This window comes from Anopheles maculipalpis, chromosome 3RL (assembly GCF_943734695.1).
Source record: "Anopheles maculipalpis chromosome 3RL, idAnoMacuDA_375_x, whole genome shotgun sequence".
Lineage (NCBI taxonomy): Eukaryota > Metazoa > Arthropoda > Insecta > Diptera > Culicidae > Anopheles > Anopheles maculipalpis.
This window is the reverse complement of record NC_064872.1, coordinates 9444408-9463427: the sequence shown is the minus strand read 5'-3', so window position 1 is coordinate 9463427 and position 19020 is coordinate 9444408. Positions and strand designations below refer to the sequence as shown.

The following is a 19020-nucleotide window of genomic DNA, read 5'->3' as shown; positions in this document are numbered from 1 at the left end:
GTGTGTGAATGTGTGCGTGAGCTGCGTCTTAATTAAAAGCATACAGTTATCCAACAGCAAGAGTGCTTACCCGGTGGTTCCACTGCCGGAGAACATTATTTACGTTCTAAACTCACAAATAAAGACACTGTTTTCCTTGCGTTCCAGTGTCTTAAGTGTACCATGGTTAAATGAAAAGTCCTAAAGAGAGTACTTTATTTGCGGGAACCGCCCCAACTACCGGACAGATGGTACACATTTAGTAAATAATAATTAACGAAGCGAAGAGTTGTGTCGCAACACTGTGTTGGGTGCAAGTCTCATGTGTGTCTTGAGCTTCATTTGGTTTCCAAATGGATTCAAGAAAGCATCAAATAATTCAACATCTGCAAGAAGGAAAATTAAAACCGTTGGAAAATGTTAAGATAACAACTTTTCCTGGAAGAAAACGAAATCAAACCTTGCAAAGCTACGATTTCTTAGACTCGTTCCGATTCAGATCCCCAAAGTATGCAATCCCCAGTAGATCAAGTTTGACTGGAAGATTATCTGCTTATCGGTAAAATAAACATAAACTCATTCCCGTTCACAATGCGATCCGGAAAACAATGGGAAAACGCTTCCGAGAATATCCTTGCCTATGGGGGAAAACTGCAAACATAAACAAAACTGACCCAGAGTCTAGTTTTTTTTTTTATGCGGGAGATTAGCCTGTTCTTCGGTTTGTGTGTGATGCTACTCTTTGCTGAGAACTTTTCCCCACTACTAGTGTGTGTGTGTGTTTTTGCAGAAGGTCAAGATGCGCTTAAGGCACCATGATTAGCTGGACCGGTCAAACATGTCGATGCAACGTGTGGTGTGATGTGCGGTTGGAAGTAGTTTTAGAAACCAACCAAAAGCTGAATGCAAAAGATTCATTCTCGAAAACGACACCCCACGGAGGAACACTTTTTCCGGAACCGGAAGTTGACCATTGCATTTAGATGCTTGTGTTTTGTGTTTTATTCCATCCTCATGTGCAACGTACAGGGAAATTTATTATTCACAACTGCTTGAAAAATAAAGAAAAAACGAAAGCTCAGCAACAACGTTCTCTTCACTCCCATCATCAACGTTCATCTTTTCTCCGGCAACCACAACGGTTCGTGTGTTTGGTTGAAACGAGTGGGAAAAAGTGGCAGAATAATTTATATGATTAGTGCTGACAGAGATAAACGACACCCACGACCGTGGCCCTACAAAGAAGCGTCCCAGGGGAGAGAATATTCTTTTACGTTCGGTATAGAATGAGGTTTCGCACGTAATAAGCGACGAACCTTTTTTTTTTTGGGGCTAGAGCTCCAAAATGAAGAAGGAAGAATAATAGTTTGCCTTTAATTTGCACATTGATCATTCAAGGGCCCTGGTTATGTGTTAAAAGGAGAACCAAGGAAATTTAAATATAGAGCAGAATAGAGCAGCATCAAAACAGAACAGAGCTTGCTCTTATGGATGTAGTTATCTGCTGAGTCACTAAAAGGCTTTTATCGCAAAGCTTGCATAATAGAAAGCGATATTTTTGCTTACGAACATTTCTAGCGAGGTCAACAATAACCTCAAGAAAGGGCCAAAGATTAATTTGATTATGTACAAGTAATTATGTTTTCTCCCCACGCTAAAGTTCCCCACCCATCGTAAACAAGTGTCGCGATAAGCGGAATAGATGGTAAAATTAAAATTCACTTAAGCACACTCTGTTCAGCTTGATATATTACACTCGCTTACACACTGCTAGCCACGAGAAGCTCCGAGCGCTAGTAAATCGTAGACACAGGTTGACTTTAATGTCAAAGAAGGCTGTGTGCGTGTGTGTATGTGTGTGTGTTTGACATTGGCCTCCAAACAAACACGGATCGTACGGCAGCCGGATAAGCATCAAACGGGTGAAAATTTAATTAAATACCTTCCAAGCATGTTATTTCAACCACACGTTTTCGGTGAGACATTATTCGGTGTTTCACGTGGGTGGACTAGCGAAGACACGCGATGGCTGCGAGTAGAGTAAAAGACACAGTTTAACGTGTGATTAGATGCTGATGTTATGGGCGTGGAACAGAGAATAGTGTGAAGGTTATCGGGAAACTACTGTCACACACATGTTCGTACATCGTCCCTTCTTAGGGGGATGGGTGGACGGCGGGTGATAAGAAGGAAAAATGTGGCCTTCTAAACATGGTTCGCTAGACAGCATACGTACAGCAAGCAGCACAATGCTAATGCAGGATGTCGAGAGTATAGGAAGATCATGATGCTTTGACTGTTTCCTGGGAAAATAATCCGAACATCCATGTACACTCGCACGAAACAGAAGGAAGAATTTTCTTCCACAAACTCTCATTCCTCGAGACATTCCATCCAGTGTGTTTCCTGTGAAACAATCGGTACTGCACCTTCAATGCAGCACCGCAGCTGCTCATTTGCCTGCGATGGAGACGAGATTTCTGAAGAACGTTTGCCGAGCGCTTGAGAAAATCAAGCTTTGCGTCCCGAATGTCCGGAAATAAATTACTTATTTAAGCACTGGAGGGAAAAGGGTTTGAAGTGTTTGCTGGAGCGGGGTTCGTGAAGAGACAGGGAATGGCCGTGAAGATGTCTCCCCATTGTGACACAGTTTTGCCTCTCCAGTCGTGCCTAAGCATATTTATTTAGACACATCTCGAGCGCACATCATGCCCGGACCTGCAGGAGCGTTGTTTGTGTTTTAGGTGACGTTTGGGCATCCCAAATATTAAAGGTGAAGCTCGAGCAGATGATAAAGGATGCATGAACAATTCCCATCCAAACACACACCACTCGTTCACGTTCTTTTCAACGTTCGCACCTCGAAAATGCGCTCGCAGCGAAGCGAAGCGGCCGAGAAATGTCATTATCGTCTTCATCATTCACTCAAAAAGCCCTGCCAGTTGCTACACTTCCATCACGCTTATTTCGCTTCTTTTTGCTTTGCCGTTCGAGCGAATGCCACCGCCACATCCTTCAACGAAAACCACTCCCGGGGTTTTCGGGCATGAATATTTAAAAATCATCCTTCACAACCCAACGTGTCGCCGTGTTACCACGGGCAGAGCGAGTCACTGCTCAAATTGCAGCCTACCTTTCGTGGTAGGTCCACCACCTATCCCGGATCCACCCTCTCTCACGTCAGGTGGCACAATCGGAACGGTGGAGCGGACCTGTAAAAATAATCACCAATAGTAAAAGCGCGATTTCATTTCACACCGGCAACGTGGGGTGATAAAATCGATTGACGACTGTGCTGCTGTACGTGGTTCGTTTTTTTCTCTATTTTTTCTTGTTTTTCTTCCAAGGAAAACCTCTTCATCGATTTTACGCGAAAAGGGCAGCGAGGTAGCGAGACGAAGAAAAATAATCCATTCCGAAATGGCCGTCAATATCACGCCCAAGCGGACGCAACCTTGCATGTCAATGCAATCACACCAACTATCGTCGGTGCTTGAAGGAGTTCTGAGCTTGTACCTTGGGGGAAGTGAAGCGTGGAGTGAGAGGGTTGGGTGAAGAAGAGTGTTCAGTAAGTAGATAGCGTAAGAAATTGCCCTCGAGTAGGTAATTCTAAAACTGCAAGACAGCGAAATCTAATTAACTAAACTATAGTTGATAAAGGAACTTTGTAAAAAAAACTTACTGAACATTACTGTATAAGTCTTTATAATTTGATCTTCATTTATTTATTGGAATACTTTTCATTACTTAGAAAAATTGCGATAGGTTCATATTTCTGATTTTAATATTCAAAATGAAATTTTCATAGATAATTCTAACCTCTTTTCGAATTGAGGCATTTTCAGTACATTTTTGTCAAATCAGTGTTTGTTAGCCAGGTTGAAAATCGTTTCTTTTTTTAGTTTATGTTGAAAGCAAGCAGTGTTATTGTGTTTAATTTTCCAAACCTTTAAAGACATAGGTTTTACTTACTCACTAGAAATGAACTACGTCGATGAACAGATGAGTTCAAGGTTATCGTTTTATCCTTTACTGACATTTTTAAAAACCACGCTTATCTAACCCAAATGATCCCTCAAAAACGACTGCTTCTTAAATGTCACAATCACTTATTACTCCCAAGCGAATAAGGGACAACCCTTAGGGGATGTACCGAACTAACCAAAACAAAAGTCGTCTAATCCAGAAAAAAAACCCCAGACCCCCGATTCAAGGGAACGATTTTTCTGCTGACCATCGGTCGAACCTGATTTTCCTTTGGGAAAATGCAAACATAAAGGCATACGAATGAATCCTTTTTATCCAGAGGATTTTTTGTTTGTTTTGTTATTGTGGTGCTACCTCGTCAGCAAGTTTGATGGGCTCTAGCACCATGACTCGGAAGGAAATGACACCATAAATTTGTCCCGTGCGCTTCAAACGATCGTTGCTTTGCATATCTCACCAGTAATGAAATTTCCGTCACCCCACCAGCGACAGAGAGAGAGAGAGAGAGAGAGAGAGAGAGAGAGAGAGAGAGAAAGTTGACCTTTTCGCATCACTATCCCTATCGATCGTCAAGTCGTCCGACAGTTTACACCTGAGCGAAGCAAGCTTCTTTCACACAAGATCACGCGAGGTTTTTCGATCTTTGGCAGCGAGACTGCTGGAAAGTTGGCGACAGTAAAGGTTCTTCAAGGAGAGGGATGCTTCTTTTCCCCCCGGGGTACCATTTTGAGTTCCCGCACCACGGTGGTACGGCAGTGCTGTGCGCCACTGTGAAATCTGGCAGTCTTACTTTCCCGACTTTCGCTGGTAAGTTTCCGCCGACTTCGCCCTAGCACCGGTAAGGAGCAAGTTTGGACGCATTTATTATGCCACCGGCAATGCTTATGAAGTACCGGCGAGGCACACGCTGCTAGTGGCCAGGCAATATTTCTCTTCACTTACACGCTCGACCAAACGGCACGCCGCAGGAAAGCTACCTAGGTTAGTGCGAGGGCGCGCGCATGTAACGGAAGTTTACGATAGAAATTTCGCTGTTTCCCGCTCGCTACGTTTAATGGTTAAAGTTACCTTCGAAGTTAAAGTCTAGCGCGATGGGTGAGAGGTGTAATAAGTTTCCACTCACCGAAGGACTTCTGAGCTGGGTGTAACGAGTTTTGCAGTGTGTAAGTGAACAATGTAAGTGTACTCGGTAAAGTTTGCACACCAGCCTTCTGGGGCTCGGTCGCTAAGGGAGCTTGGCGGCCGAGTGTGGAAAGTAATTATTTAGTGGCTAGTAAAAATGAACACCATTACTCAACCAGACAAGAGCGGGGAGAGTTGTTTGAGTAAGTGTGAGAGTGAACGTTTGTTAACCCATTTTTTTCTTGAAGAAAACAACTCTACTATAAGCTAACCGATGAGCAGGAAATTGGATGAAAAAACTAGTTGTACATGTGACGAAATGATTAATGAGAAAATTGCTTTAAAAAAAACATAACTTAAGAACGGAAATCAAACTTTTTATAACTAGTTAACAACACACATTCTACGCGTTACTTTCTCGTCGTTAGAACTAGTCGCTCTAATGACTTGCTCTACTCCATTCTGCTCCAAGCAATGAATCATTGTGTGGAAAATTTGAAAATTTTATAGCCTCCCATAAACGGTAAATTGTTGCCTTCAGATCGGAGCCGTCCCATCGGTGCTGCACACCACCAATTGGTGTGATCGATCACCTCCTCTTGCATCGAGACACTTACATACAAGCTCGGATCAACTATTAGGTTTGGGTCGTTTGACCTTGTGGGAAACCCTTCCGATTTATTGGCTCTACGTGCTTAAGCAAAGAAAATCCATTTTTTACAGACTACAAAAGAAACTCTCTAGCGCATTTCATGCATCTCGAAACCGGACTAGAAATGGAAAAGAAGCGGAGGGTTTTGAGGCCTGTTGGCATGAGTAAAAACGCAAGAGTGAAGAAAAACCCGCCTCAGACGTCATATATTATTTCCCAACTGACCGCATAATTTGTTGCGCTACGGGAATAGGCTAGGGAACAATACAATGACACTCGTCGCCCTGCTTTACCGCTCGGCTGGTGGTCAAAGTTAGCAGCAGTTAACCTTCTCGCTAGGTCTCCCACTACCTTTACTGCACGCCTCCTCTCACTGTGGTTGGATGATGTCAACGTGTCATTTATTTCAGTGTGCTTTGGTTCATTTTTCTTGCCTCTCTTCCTCTTTTTCTCTCCCTCTCTCTCTCTCCCTCCCTAGCACCTACAACAGTTAGAATGTTCCGAAGTGTTTACGTTGTAAGATGTATCTTGGGCGCTCGCTGTCACCAATCGCACCAGACCTTATTTTTATGGTGATTGCATAATTATTTATTCGAGCAGTGCGCGACCACCCGCCCCCGGCAGGGCATGCTGTGAGATGCGAGTTGTTTCCTGGTTATGCTGGTTTGCGTCCTTTTACATGCAAACAAGAGGTTTGCCCGTTTTCATGTCCAAGATTCAGATGAACAGGACGACAACGATGCTGGCGATGATGATGATGGTGTTGACCATAAGCATGATTTGCAAGGCGAAAGTATGCTAAGCAGCAGCGAAGGAAGTCAACAGCGGTGGAGGATGGAATGCTTCTGTTGATGGTCAGTTTGGGAATCAAATCATCAGCAGCGCATTAGCAAGCACGGACAATTGACTGAAGCGCTGCGAAAGGTCAATGGAAAAGCAGCAGCGAATGCAACTAATGACTTGTCGTTAGGGAGGAAAATAAAGGTTACACTCGAACAGAAAGAAACCAACAGTCAGAGTGATCAGAAAAAGAAACGAATCTGAACACCAAGCGTTTCGAGATAATTTTGTTTGAAAGGGACAGTTTCAGCCGGCTTATTTTTAACGTTAAGTTTTACATATGTTTCTATTTCTTCATTTAACCAATTTTAGTTTAATACTGATTAGTTTTCACAACAATTTAAAGCTCGATGGAGGCGTCTAGGGGTTCGTAAAATTATTTGTGTTGAATTTGGGTTGGAATGCTCTAACCAAAACGATTTCAATTTCTATCATGTCATTTTTGTGGAACTGTGATTGTGAAAGTTTCAAGTAAATCTACCCTAAAAGCAATTATTTGAACAAAAATTCAAAGGAATACAATAAATATTAGCAAATCACAACATCCTCGTTTCCGATGGAGGCGCCCAGTACTTCATACAGCGAATTTTTATGCTATGATGTTCAAAATTAAATTCAATTCCCCCTAACGTACTCTATTTGTAATGTAAATGGAGTTCAAGGTAAAATTATGCTTCAGGCTCATATTTATTCATTTCAATATAAATCGAGCGCTTAAAAAATATGTATGAAAACACATTAATGCTGCAAATTAATACCATGGAAGTACTTTTGAAACGCATGTCTTCCTACTTCCTTCACACACTGCCAACTTCAACGCAAGCTGCAAATCTATGAGTATCGTGTACGAACCATAACCGGTGGAAACAAAAAAATAATTGAAACAGGAGTAGGATTGCAGCAGTTCCAGCTCGAGAACCTGCCATCAAATTGGGTCAACGTGACGTTAAAAGAGGTGCAAAAATTCAATTGTCACCGTATGCACATATACGCTTTGCAGCAGAGGATGGTCTTCGCTATGGTCCGTCGGTCGATGGCTTAGGTGATATAATGACTCGTTGAAAAGGCCCACTCGGTGCTGCCGTGCTAGGGAGTGCTGTGAGTTAAAGGCCGAGGTGTCGAAATTATAATGAACGATGGGAAAGCAGCAAAACACTCAATGGAGAAAAAGTACCCTTGCCATTGCCTCGTGCTGTGATTTCCGGTCAAAAAGGGGAAACTTTTCCCACTATGCTCGTACTTGGGTGCGTTTGAAAGTTTTTTCCTCATTTCCATTTTCCCGACACACACACACACACACACACACACACACACACACACACACACACACACACACACACAGAGACACAATCAAAGTGTCGAAACAAAAGAGCATCTCAAAGGCAACGGTACATCCGGTGCGTTAGGAAAGGAAAACACACAAAAAGTGCTGGCAGTACCTCGATGCAAACGAACCAGCAGCATCTGTAGTCGGTCGGTAAAATCAGGAACAAATGGAACGTACCGGCACACAGGTGACCTGTCTTGATGATCTTGATTGTGTGAAAAATCTGATAAAACATCCGCTTCCACTGTTTTTGGCTTAATTTGCTGTGCAAATGTGGTGCACACTGGGTGACACTGGGACAGAGCGCACATGAGGGACAGAACTTTTGCCACTGATGGTGGACCGCTTTTCCGGTTTCTTTTACTTTCCAGCACGGAAGCAGCCAGAGCAGCTAGCATGACGGTACCTGCTGCAAGAGTTTGTCGGTTTGAAACTGGAGTGGATGAGAACTCACTCAAGAACGTTCGAGACAGCTGGTAAAACACACATATTTCTGAATGGAAAAAAAAGTTCAGCTCAAGCGAGCGAATGATACAGAAAGCCTTAATCTGAAGAAGAAAAAAAAATACATAAATGAAGCAATAACATTTAGCTGAATCCACATTTTTTTCCACTACTGGATGAGATTTAAAAACCTGGCCTTCAATTTCATACTCCAATATTTCTTTCCTCCTCCTTTGTAATGTCCTCGTCCCATCAAGCGTAGAACAATCCGAGCATTTGCAGTTTCGCTACCACTATATGCTTGCTTTTCGAACAATGTCAAGCACACACTCATGTGCACTGAACCGAATTTCGCTGTCAACTGCAGTTCATCATCAATAGAAGAACGATTTTCGAGCATGGTATAGAAGTGCTGAGGCGAGAGCACGAGAAAGCGAGACAGCAGAAGGGAGGGACAAAAATAAGCTAACACAAAATTGCGAACCGAACCGATCCTTCTGGCCCAACTTCTACCACCGCAACTGCATTCCGTACGGACGATGAAATGTTGACATTTGTTTTTACTGCAGTTTCCGGTGTATGGGACCGCTTTTTGTGGCCCACCGATTGAGCGTGTGTGTGTGTGTGTCTGCGGGAAAGCTCACATTCTCGGAAGCTGCCATGACCGGAACCGAATGTGACGTCTAGTGGGTGTGTACCGGTGTTTAGACGACACTGATTTTCGTAGCAAATCGCATTGTCGCATTGATGCTATTGAAGCACCAAAAACGAATGAGCTCCGCTTTACGTTTCGCCTTTGCAACGGGAATGACTAGTGACTAGTTAGGGCACTTGAGTGGTATGAGTGGGCTACTTGTTTGTTTTTTTTCTCTCTCTCTCTCTCTCTTTCTATCTATCTTTCCCGCACCGTCTCAGTCTCTCCTCTTACTCAATTGCACAGCACGTGATTTGAATGTCAAGATAAGGCGAGCATTAATGCTAGGGAAAAATCGATACCGTTTGCAGAGATCTCGATCCCGACTTGTGATGGATTTTTCACGTAACGATTTGTCAGCAGTGGAACGGTTCGTTATTCGAATTGCTTATGTATCCAGGCACAATTGCTTTTTCTGCTTTTTAAGAGTTATTTGGGGAGAATTTATGAGCATGTTTAATTTTAAAATTAATTCCAATTTTACTCAATTTTTTCGTGTAAAGCTATACCGTGGTATATGACAATACGGCACTGGACCGTCATTATTAATTATAAATAAAAAAAAATATACCGTGGTATATAATAACTGCATATTAAATGGGACTCTTAGAAAGAAGTGTGAAATTTGATGTGAAATAGTTCCATTACAATTTTACCAAGGAATTTTTGTAACTTGCCTAAAACTATGCAATTGTAAAAGGATCGTTGCTGAACGAAATTTGAAAACAAATAAATCTAGCGTAGAGTGAGGTGCGTAAAATGTTTTTTTATACTTAATTACTTATGTTCAACCATAATTCTTTGGAAAAAATCCATTTCGTAACAATTAATGGGTACTGCTGAGAAATTTTACATGTTCGATTGCATTCCTAACTCTAAAGGATATAAGAATATTTTTTTATAAAATAGATCTTTTGTCAACAACCGAGTATGCCCGGGATAAGGCAAAAGAATAAGGAGGAAATGCCTTATCAATATGTGAAAATCTTCTCAACACAACGGTGTTGACAATTCGGCACTGGACCGTAATGATCAAATGTAAATAAATACATAAATAAAAAAGATCTTTTGTCCGACAAATTTCAGACATTTTTGTTGCTACTATGATAACTATAAAATATATTTTGTTCGTTTATTTTGCCAATATCAATAACAATTTATGTAACTAAAATCGGGGAAAAATATTTCCCCCAATTTACTAACGTCTATGTCTCATTTTATTCCTATAGCAGGAACCACATTTTATCTTCCTTTTTAACGTGTTTCTACCTTGCCCACTACTATCCATGTTCCATCAGCTCGAAAATATCGAAACCAACCGGAACCCGGAACGGGTCCAAATTCATCCGAAACGTCGCTATCTTTGCATCCACCCTCAACCCCATATGCGGTGGCCCGGCGTACGGTGTACACACCAAGAAGCTACACGCATGTGCAGACACGAAATCATTAATCGATAATATTATTATACGCGGAGCAGCCGCTCTCTTTTTGGTGAAGCTCTATCTCTACTGCTGCTAGTACTATTTGCGTTTTGCCTACATTCGGGCGCTTGACTGTGCTGTTTTGCGATTGAGAAGATTCGTACAGCCGAGATGCGATCGACCTTGCGTGCGACAAGTACGATACACACACTCTCGCTCGCTCGCTCGCTCACTAGTCTAGTATGAAGATGTCTTGTTGATGTTTAGGATTAGATTGTGGTTGAACTTTTTTATTGTATGGAGTGGCGTTTCGTACTCTACCCTCCTCGTCCCATCAGTCGATCGTCGACTGTGGGAAAATTCCGGTTCGGGAGATGTGCAATCTGCTAAAAGGCAGGATTTTACGTTCCCTACTACAAATGTGAAAGAATGCTAATCCGGGATTGTTTTTAAAACCTGCCACTGACTGAGATGAAACAGTTGGTAATGGTAGTGGTTCCCAGCACTCGCTAATAGTGCAGTGCACATTTTTGCTTCCTTCATGAACTCAACAAAGTGTCGGTGGAATGCATATTTAGCGTCGTCTCTTTTGCGGCGAGGCACATTATCACACCAACTGCGCTGTGTCTCTGGCACAGGTTTTGGCAATTGGAACTTAATTTTTTAGGATATCAGAACTATCCATGACTGTGTGTGCTAAATGAACTGTCACAATCTTCGCTTACTCAGGTCATTTATTTTCGAGCAACAAAAGCAAGCGCATTTTGCCAGTGCGACCACTGTGTGAAAGTGTGCCGAAGAAAGCAAGGAATGAAAAGGCATTAAGATGGATCCTTTATCAGACAAGACTAGTAGTTACTGCCTTCCATCGTCAGCTGGGTAAGTTTAAGACTACTGGCCACTTATTCTCAAGACGGGGAAGTTTCGCTTGATTTGCCCTAAAGCTCAGGCACGCATAAACTTGCATCAACTTGCTTCTTTCTCCGCTAACGCCAAACAGGCGATTGAATTCGGGGAATGAGGGGACGGAAAATGAATGGCTGGCGAAGGGTCGGGAAAAATGAGACAATTTTCTGCACCATTTATTTCGCTGACAATTAAAACATTCACTGTGTGAGTGTGCACTGAAAATTGCCTATTCTTCGAGCCTCGCGGTTTCTTCGGTTGCAGAGTAATAGGCGAAAAGACGCAGTGCAGTGTTGAAGTTGTTTTCTTGTTTTTCTCTCTCCCTGCTTTTGCTATTGTTATGAATCTTTTGCTCGTTTTTTTTCCAAGAAATTTCCCATGACCCCCGTGAGTTAGATTATGCGAAGTGGATAGGAAATTCATTAGAGTTGAAAAAAAAGGTTTGCAACCTTCTCGCGGGCATACTACGGTGTAGCTAACTAATGCTAATACGGGCCGAACGATTCAACGTCGCAGAAAAAGTTTGATTGGGCCTTATTTGGAGGGGTGAGCTCTAACGTTAGACGGATAAACTTTCTTTTCTTGAAGGACTTTTCTAACAAAAGAGCAGTACAAGAAAACTGCCGGAGTAGAATGGAGCTTAGGGGAGAGTGGAAAAAGCACTAAAAGAGGTTAAATGGTGACTACGGAGAGCTTTGGATAGGATCTTAATTTTAACCAATTTTTTAATGTTTTAACAAACGAAAAATATGAGGGACTTTCACGAAGAACAGCTTTTTTTTTATTCATAAAGAACAAAGTTTCAATACGATTAGAAATTGAAAAGGAAATCATTAATATGGTTGATTTCGCCAGTCTCAAAGAGTGTTCGAGCCTTTTGCTATTGAATCATGCGTGAAATATCCACCATGCCGAGTTCTTCCGAAATCGATCCCATCCCGGCCATCCAAACTAAAATAGCCGTTGAGCAGTGAAAGAAAGGAACGAAAGCTTCGCCTAACACAATGGTGGGAAAGCAACTTTTGCACTGGTCGTAACATAAACGTTATTGGCCCAAGCCAGTACCTAACGGCCATTGTTGGGCATAATTTATCGATTTCGGTATTTCTATCCTTAATCGGTTGCGATACCTCAAGCGTTCCCTGAAATCGGAAAACGCAAATCGGTTATTTTCCTTCGCCACGAACAATCGCAAACGGTTGCTCGCTCCACGAGTTGGACCATGAAAAATCTGAGCGCCTCGAGTAAGCAATACTATTTTAGTTTTACTGGCCACTTCGGGGTTTTGGACCCCGGTCCGGGCACCAGAAATAATACTTGAGGCATAAAATTTTTATTGCCCACTGGGTGGTGGGTGTACGGATTAGTAAGTTTTGCCGGAATTGGTCCAGGAAACGGTCTCACCCCGATCATAAAACCGAAACTACACCGAGAGGCATCTTTTACATCGATTGATCTTTGCGTCCTCTGGCTGGACAGAAAATGCTGAATTTGCCTTGACCGTGGCATTGTGCAGGTGGGAAAGATGGGTAAAGGGAAAGGTTTAACGACACCCGTGGAAAACAGTCAAGGTTTCTGCAGGCTAAATGTCGTAAGAAAAATCCCGAACCAGAACAGTTTCATTCGAAATCGATACCCATCAACAAGGCGAGACCGAGTGGATCGTTCCCTCTGCACTTGGAGATAAAGATTTCTTCTTTCCAAAGCACTAAAGTTGGTCCCGCCTGCCATACACACACTCACACGGGGAAAATAATCCACAGGACGCGAGGTGCCACGAGAATGGCACATTTAATTGTTATGGCGATTATAAACGCATAAATGGATGACAAATCGTCAACAAAGCGTTAACGTGTGCCTTTTAGAATGGATACAAGCAAAACGAAAAAAAAAAACACATACTCCCTCAGCCTTCTCTCATCGCTTCCTCTGCGCCGGATGGCCATCGTTACTTCCGGTGAAGTCCATAAAGGATGGTTTGGACATTAAAGCGTGCTGGCTCGTGGCTAGCATTCGCGCTTGATGCATCGTACGGGAGATTACTTCTTTTCGCACATACACACACACACACACATACAAACACATGGGGGAGAAAAAAACACGAAAGGAAAAACAAAACCCGCTGTCCGAAGCATACAGACCGGAACTGAGCTAATGCGTTTATTCAGCAAAGTTTCATCGCTAACGGTGGTGAAGAGTTATGTGGGTAAGGTGGGGTTGGAAGTGCTGACTATCGGAAATCCTTCCTTTTTTTTGTACCAAGCGATCCACACGATGTCTCAGCTTCCCGCGTTGTATGCCTGAGTGTGTGTGTGTGTGAGTGTGTGGTACATGAGAATGGATGAAACGATGGTAATAAAATTGCGCTGGTAATGGTTATTTTTATTCCCATCATTGTCCCAGCCGTTGGCCCCTCTCGTGGTCGTGCATCAAATCAAACGCACACGATAGTCTTTGCCTTATTGTCGTACGTGTGTGTGTGTGTGTCCTCTGGCCACGAATCGGAAGCTTCCATCATTTCATTTTCATCGCAACGTATCGACGTTTTACAGCGCTGACCATCACAGGGCGATTGGAGAGCATAACGAGGGGAAACGAGGGTTTTCCTTTTGTGTAACCCATGAAAACCATAACCGAAGTGGTGTGAAACATAAAAAACTTTTGTTGATATCGGAGCGCAAGTTCGACTAATTGGCATCTATTAAATTGAGTTTTGTGACAGCTAGTTCGATTAAGTAAATTTCCATTCATTCCCAATTTCAAAATGGATTGTTTTTTATTGGGGGAAATGTGAGAAATGAAGCGTCAAACGTGTTGGTTTGGATGATTTAATATTTAACAAACAATGTAAATCATTTCACAAAGCAACACTACAGTACAGGTCTGTTTTTTAGTCAAGTTGATAGTTTTTGAATTGATTTTTAGTCTAACGTTACGACGGCCTTCGAACTGTTAGAAGTAATATCAATTCTTATCCTGACTCGCATCTCCATACAAAGGAGTGAGCATCCAGCTTGAGAAATTTACTTCAATGGCAGGTCTGGACGACCCAAAATTACCCAAAATAAGAAAAAGCAAAAGTAGTTTTAAAAATGGTTCTTCTTCTTGACTTAACGACCTTCTAAGGCCACGCCTTAGAACGCCGGCCATCTAATGGCTTGCTAGACTTGCCGATACTACGTAGTTGGGTAGTCAATCTACGGGGGGACAGTCCGGATGGGATTTGAAGACTGGCGCCGCTCTCACCTACAATACCGAGCCGACCCGGTATGGTTGATTGCTGCTAAAATAGTGGACAAAACTGCGAAAAATCAGTGTTTTGCATCATGTGAGGGCATCATAGGCACCATATTTGTCAATTATTCTCCCCTAACAGTATCTGTCGAGTAACTCCATACGTTTAAGAGTTTCAAATCCTAACCCCAAGTTATTGCAGTTCTGTCAATCGGTGATTTTTGTGACGTTATTTATCATGCTCCATTTTCTGTGGAGTATTTTCTCGAGTACAACTAATCATCTTGTTCTTAAAAAATAAATAAAATCGCAATGTTCCTCACCTCACTCAACCCCTATCAGCTCACAATCAAATGCACCGACTAGCATTATTTTAATACAGAACACTCCTGTTCCACCACTAAATAGATTAATTAGCCACGAATCAGCCAACCGCGAATTTTGCTCCCGCATTAGCTGCCGGTTTTATCAAAAAACAACAAAAAAAACCTCTGTGTGCGACTTCCGGGTCGGCCGGTATTGTGAACGGTGTGCATCGGGCATTGCATAAATCACGGTACTTTCCCCTATCGCTCTCTCACTCTCTTTATGGTGCTCGATGCCAACTGCAGACGGTAAAATCGGGAGCCTCCGTTCGTAGTAGCACTGTGGTGATTAATAGGTTCGCGGTGGGTGGACAAGGCCGCTACCGAAACGATCCCAGACAACATGAAAAGTCCATTCTCGCGTGGCGTGGTCGCCGAATGCACGAGTGCATCGATTGCGTGCACCGTGCACGGTGGTGAACGGTCAATTTAATTATGCAAATTACAGCCCCACAGTCACACAGACACACGTACACACTACGAATTTTACCAGTAACTCTTGTAGGGTGGGCAGTTATGTTGGTTTAAAATCGTGAGCCAGCGTTCAGTGCGGAATGTTCACACCGGGTTGGGTGTGAGTTACCACCACAAAAACCACCAACAAGGTACAGGGATTTTTGTAAACTTTACTTGAACCCGCTGCTGGGGTTAGGGTTTATATTGACGAGTGTCCCGCGACACGTTTTGTGATGTGGGTCATAGTCGTTGTAGGACACCGGCGGGCTGATCAATTTTAAATGGGATTGCTAAGTCTTGATGATTTAATTAAGCTGCGGGTAGAATGTTTCCACCAATAAAAGATTGAAATAATTGCTGACGAAACGTTGTTAAGGGGGTTGGGTCGGTTGTCGCGTTACGATGACAATCAAAGCATTTTTTTTTCAATCTTTGTTTTGCTTATTGACCAAACTCAACAGTTAAATTAAAACATTAAATGATACACAAAATAAAGACATGTTGTTTTACACAGAAAAGTACACACTAAAGAACGAAATGATAAACTAAAGAAACGACATGCATTCTCCAACTACTTACTGCAGGCATAAGTTGATCAGTGCTTCGAACTCTGGTCACCTTATTTTTATAGATAATCTTCTTCACACATCGCTCCACTTGCTGATTAAACTTCATAAACACCGCGTACAGAATATAGATTATGAACAGCACTAACGCCTCCCACCAGTAGATTTTGTTATCACGAAAAAAATAGATCAACGTCAGCAGGCTGACGCTGTAGAATGTGCAGTCGCGGAACAGCGGCCACCAGGTGAGCGACAGGATCGTCTTCGAGAACAGCGCGCACATACCGATCACGAACAGGATGTTAAACACGGCGGAACCGACGATCGTACCGATGCCGACGTCATTGAACGACACGAACACGCCCATAATGCTGGTGAACAGTTCCGGCGCACTGCCGCCCGCCGCCATGAACGTTGCCCCCGCCACATCGTCCGTGATGCCCAGCTTCTCGATAATCACGTCCAGTGAAGGCACAAAGAACTCGTCGCACACGATTGCCAGCGCGACGAACATGTAGATGACGCCGATGACGTGCAGGACGATGGCACCGTTGCGCAGCTGCTCCTCGGTAAACAGATCGCTCGGGAACAGTGGGTCCTTCTTGGCGGCGGTTTTGTTTGTGAAGGTGGCTGTTGGGGTGAGCAAATCAGGAGAAAAAGAGGGGGAGAGAAAACATTTAATAAGAGCCATTCAAAAAATTGTATAAATGCCACTACATAAAGTACAAGTAGATCGTCTTTGAGTGTAAGCGCCTAACGGTATGCAATGAAATTCCAAATTCACCTATTATCGTAATCTCAAGCCTGTACGTGGTCCTCATACACCACAACCGGGGCTCAAATCTCATCCGTTTCCCCGTAGAAAGGATTGACTGTTCATGCCTGCCTGAATGTATGCAAAACTATTCTCAAACATTTTTGAAGATTTGTGATTGAAGCTCACATTAACATCTTAAATTTAAGCATATACAACATGAAGAAAGTAATTGAGGAATGAAAAACAAAAAATCGCTGTCATCCAAATGTACGAAATATTAGTGCTCCGATCATTATAAGTCATTAAATATTACGAAACTTAAAAAAAGCAAACAAGAATTCGTATCTTAGATGATCGATAGCGCCCGAACGTAAATTACTTTATTATTTATAATTCATGAGTAATATTATAAGTAGTTTGAAAGCATTCAAATTGTTCCTTCATTTGAAACACGTCAGATACATAACAAAAACAGAATATTATGCCAAGAAAGAAATCGTGCCCTCAGAAAAAAATTATCATTAGCGCCTAAATGTATGCTAAATTATACCTCATGACATTATTAGTCGTTCCAAAGCATTCCGCGTTGCTTTCCATAGTACAAACACATCAACGATATTACAAAATCGATATTTCTTTACCAAAATCTGCACAAAACTTCCCATTAGTCGCGCCGGGGACCACATTTTCCGATCTGATTAGAAGTTCAACCAACAATGTTCATCGATCTCTTGCGAATTCTTTCATTGCCGACAAAAAATTCAAAGACAGATGAAGTTTTTTAATAAATTATTACTCCTAGAAGAGAGTTTGCAACAAGCACAGGCCATCAATCGCTCTCAATGGGCGATTTCCTTTCCCTTCATTGCTTGTCCTCTTCTTGCTAAGCTTTACTTATGCTTTGCAGCAAAAGTTAATCAATTCAAAAACATTGCTCGTAATATTTTCCATACACATCATCGCTCTTCAGCGCTATCGGCGGTTTTGCCTTGACCGTTCGAACCCTCCAATATCCTCTTTCGTTCCCTTGATATGCACAGTACACTCGCAAAACAACAACAAAAGGCACAGGGCTTTCGGCTTATCTAAACTTGCCTTCGTCATAACCGCATCAAGGCCCAGTGAGGCTGTTTTAGGTGCCATTTTGTTCTTCATTCTTCTTTCAGCGAAACTACGAAGGAAATTGCCAAACGCCCACTGTGTACGAAAAATCGGTACAAAACTAAAAAATACCCCAAAATGGAACATCAATTTTCACCTCGCCTTTTGTGTTGTGCGCTTCACTAACGCGTTCGACAGTTCGCTTCATGTGATTCGGTCCACCAACGTAACCGAACCGCTGCTGCCTTTTTCCGGCCTGTGGCAGTTCTAAGTGTTTATATGTTTATATACCAGTTTTGTGTGTGTGTTTGATTTTCTCTTTCTCTACAGAGAACTTCACAGCTTCGATGATGAAACGATTCAGTCTTTTCCCAGCCAAACCAGACTGTGTGTGTGTGTTTGTGCATGTTCGTCAAGATTTTTGAGGTACGTGCGGCAAGTGACCGAATGTACAGTGTGCGGTATAGCGGTATTTCCCTCGACGAATATTTATGAATATTTTTGTTTCGGCTTTTGTTCTTTGCCGTGAAGTTTTCGCACCAATTTTCCCGTTCGCCCGTTATCAATAGTGCCCCGGGAACCGGTACGAGTTCTGTTTTCGCGGTTTGCTTGCTGATATTTGGCTGGCTGCTGGTTCGAGTTTTTGTTTACCCATTTCAAAAAAAAAAAAAAAAAACGTTTAGTAAGCTTTTTGGTGAAGAAAAATGTGGGAATAGAACAGTGAGAGTATAGCACGGTCATAATTGTAAGCTTTGTTGAGAAGTGGTTAATTTTCAATTTGAGAGGTTTTTGTGACTTAAAATTCTTGCATATACAAGACAATAAAACTTAAAGAAAAACAGAAAATTAATTTCAATGGTAACGTTAAATAAATGACCACATATAATAAATTATGATCAAAAATCCATGCTCACTCTCCCGCTGTTCCGCTCTAACCAACGACAGTGATCTCGCACCATCCTTCACATGCGCATCCGGACCGTACCAACGTTCGACCCAAATGTTGTACCACGAACGGATGCTGACGGATGCCTTTGCGGTGTTCCTTTACCAGTGAAGTGTGTGTATGGAAATTTCTGCCAGAGGAACGGTTCTTCCTTCTTAGCTTCCTTTCCCTTACATGTTTTCTTCCTTATTATGTGTACTAGCAAAATGCAAAAATAATT

General features: G+C 42.4%; 3 protein-coding genes across 4 annotated transcripts in view; 2 read left to right on the top strand and 1 right to left on the bottom strand.

The window, feature by feature from the left end:
• The window catches only part of LOC126564152 (protein PALS2), a 536462-nt gene that overhangs the window by 176874 nt on the left and 340568 nt on the right, over window positions 1-19020 (top strand). The gene's annotated exons all lie outside the window — the stretch shown is intronic.
• LOC126564707 (homogentisate 1,2-dioxygenase) overlaps window positions 1-19020 on the top strand; it is a 650355-nt gene that overhangs the window by 391927 nt on the left and 239408 nt on the right. The gene's annotated exons all lie outside the window — the stretch shown is intronic.
• The window catches only part of LOC126564116 (sodium/potassium/calcium exchanger Nckx30C), a 66546-nt gene that overhangs the window by 35725 nt on the left and 11801 nt on the right, over window positions 1-19020 (bottom strand). Inside the window, exon 2 of the mRNA XM_050221050.1 lies at window positions 16010-16626. Coding sequence (XP_050077007.1) covers window positions 16010-16626 — 617 coding nt within the window. The remainder of the gene's footprint in view (window positions 1-16009; window positions 16627-19020) is intronic.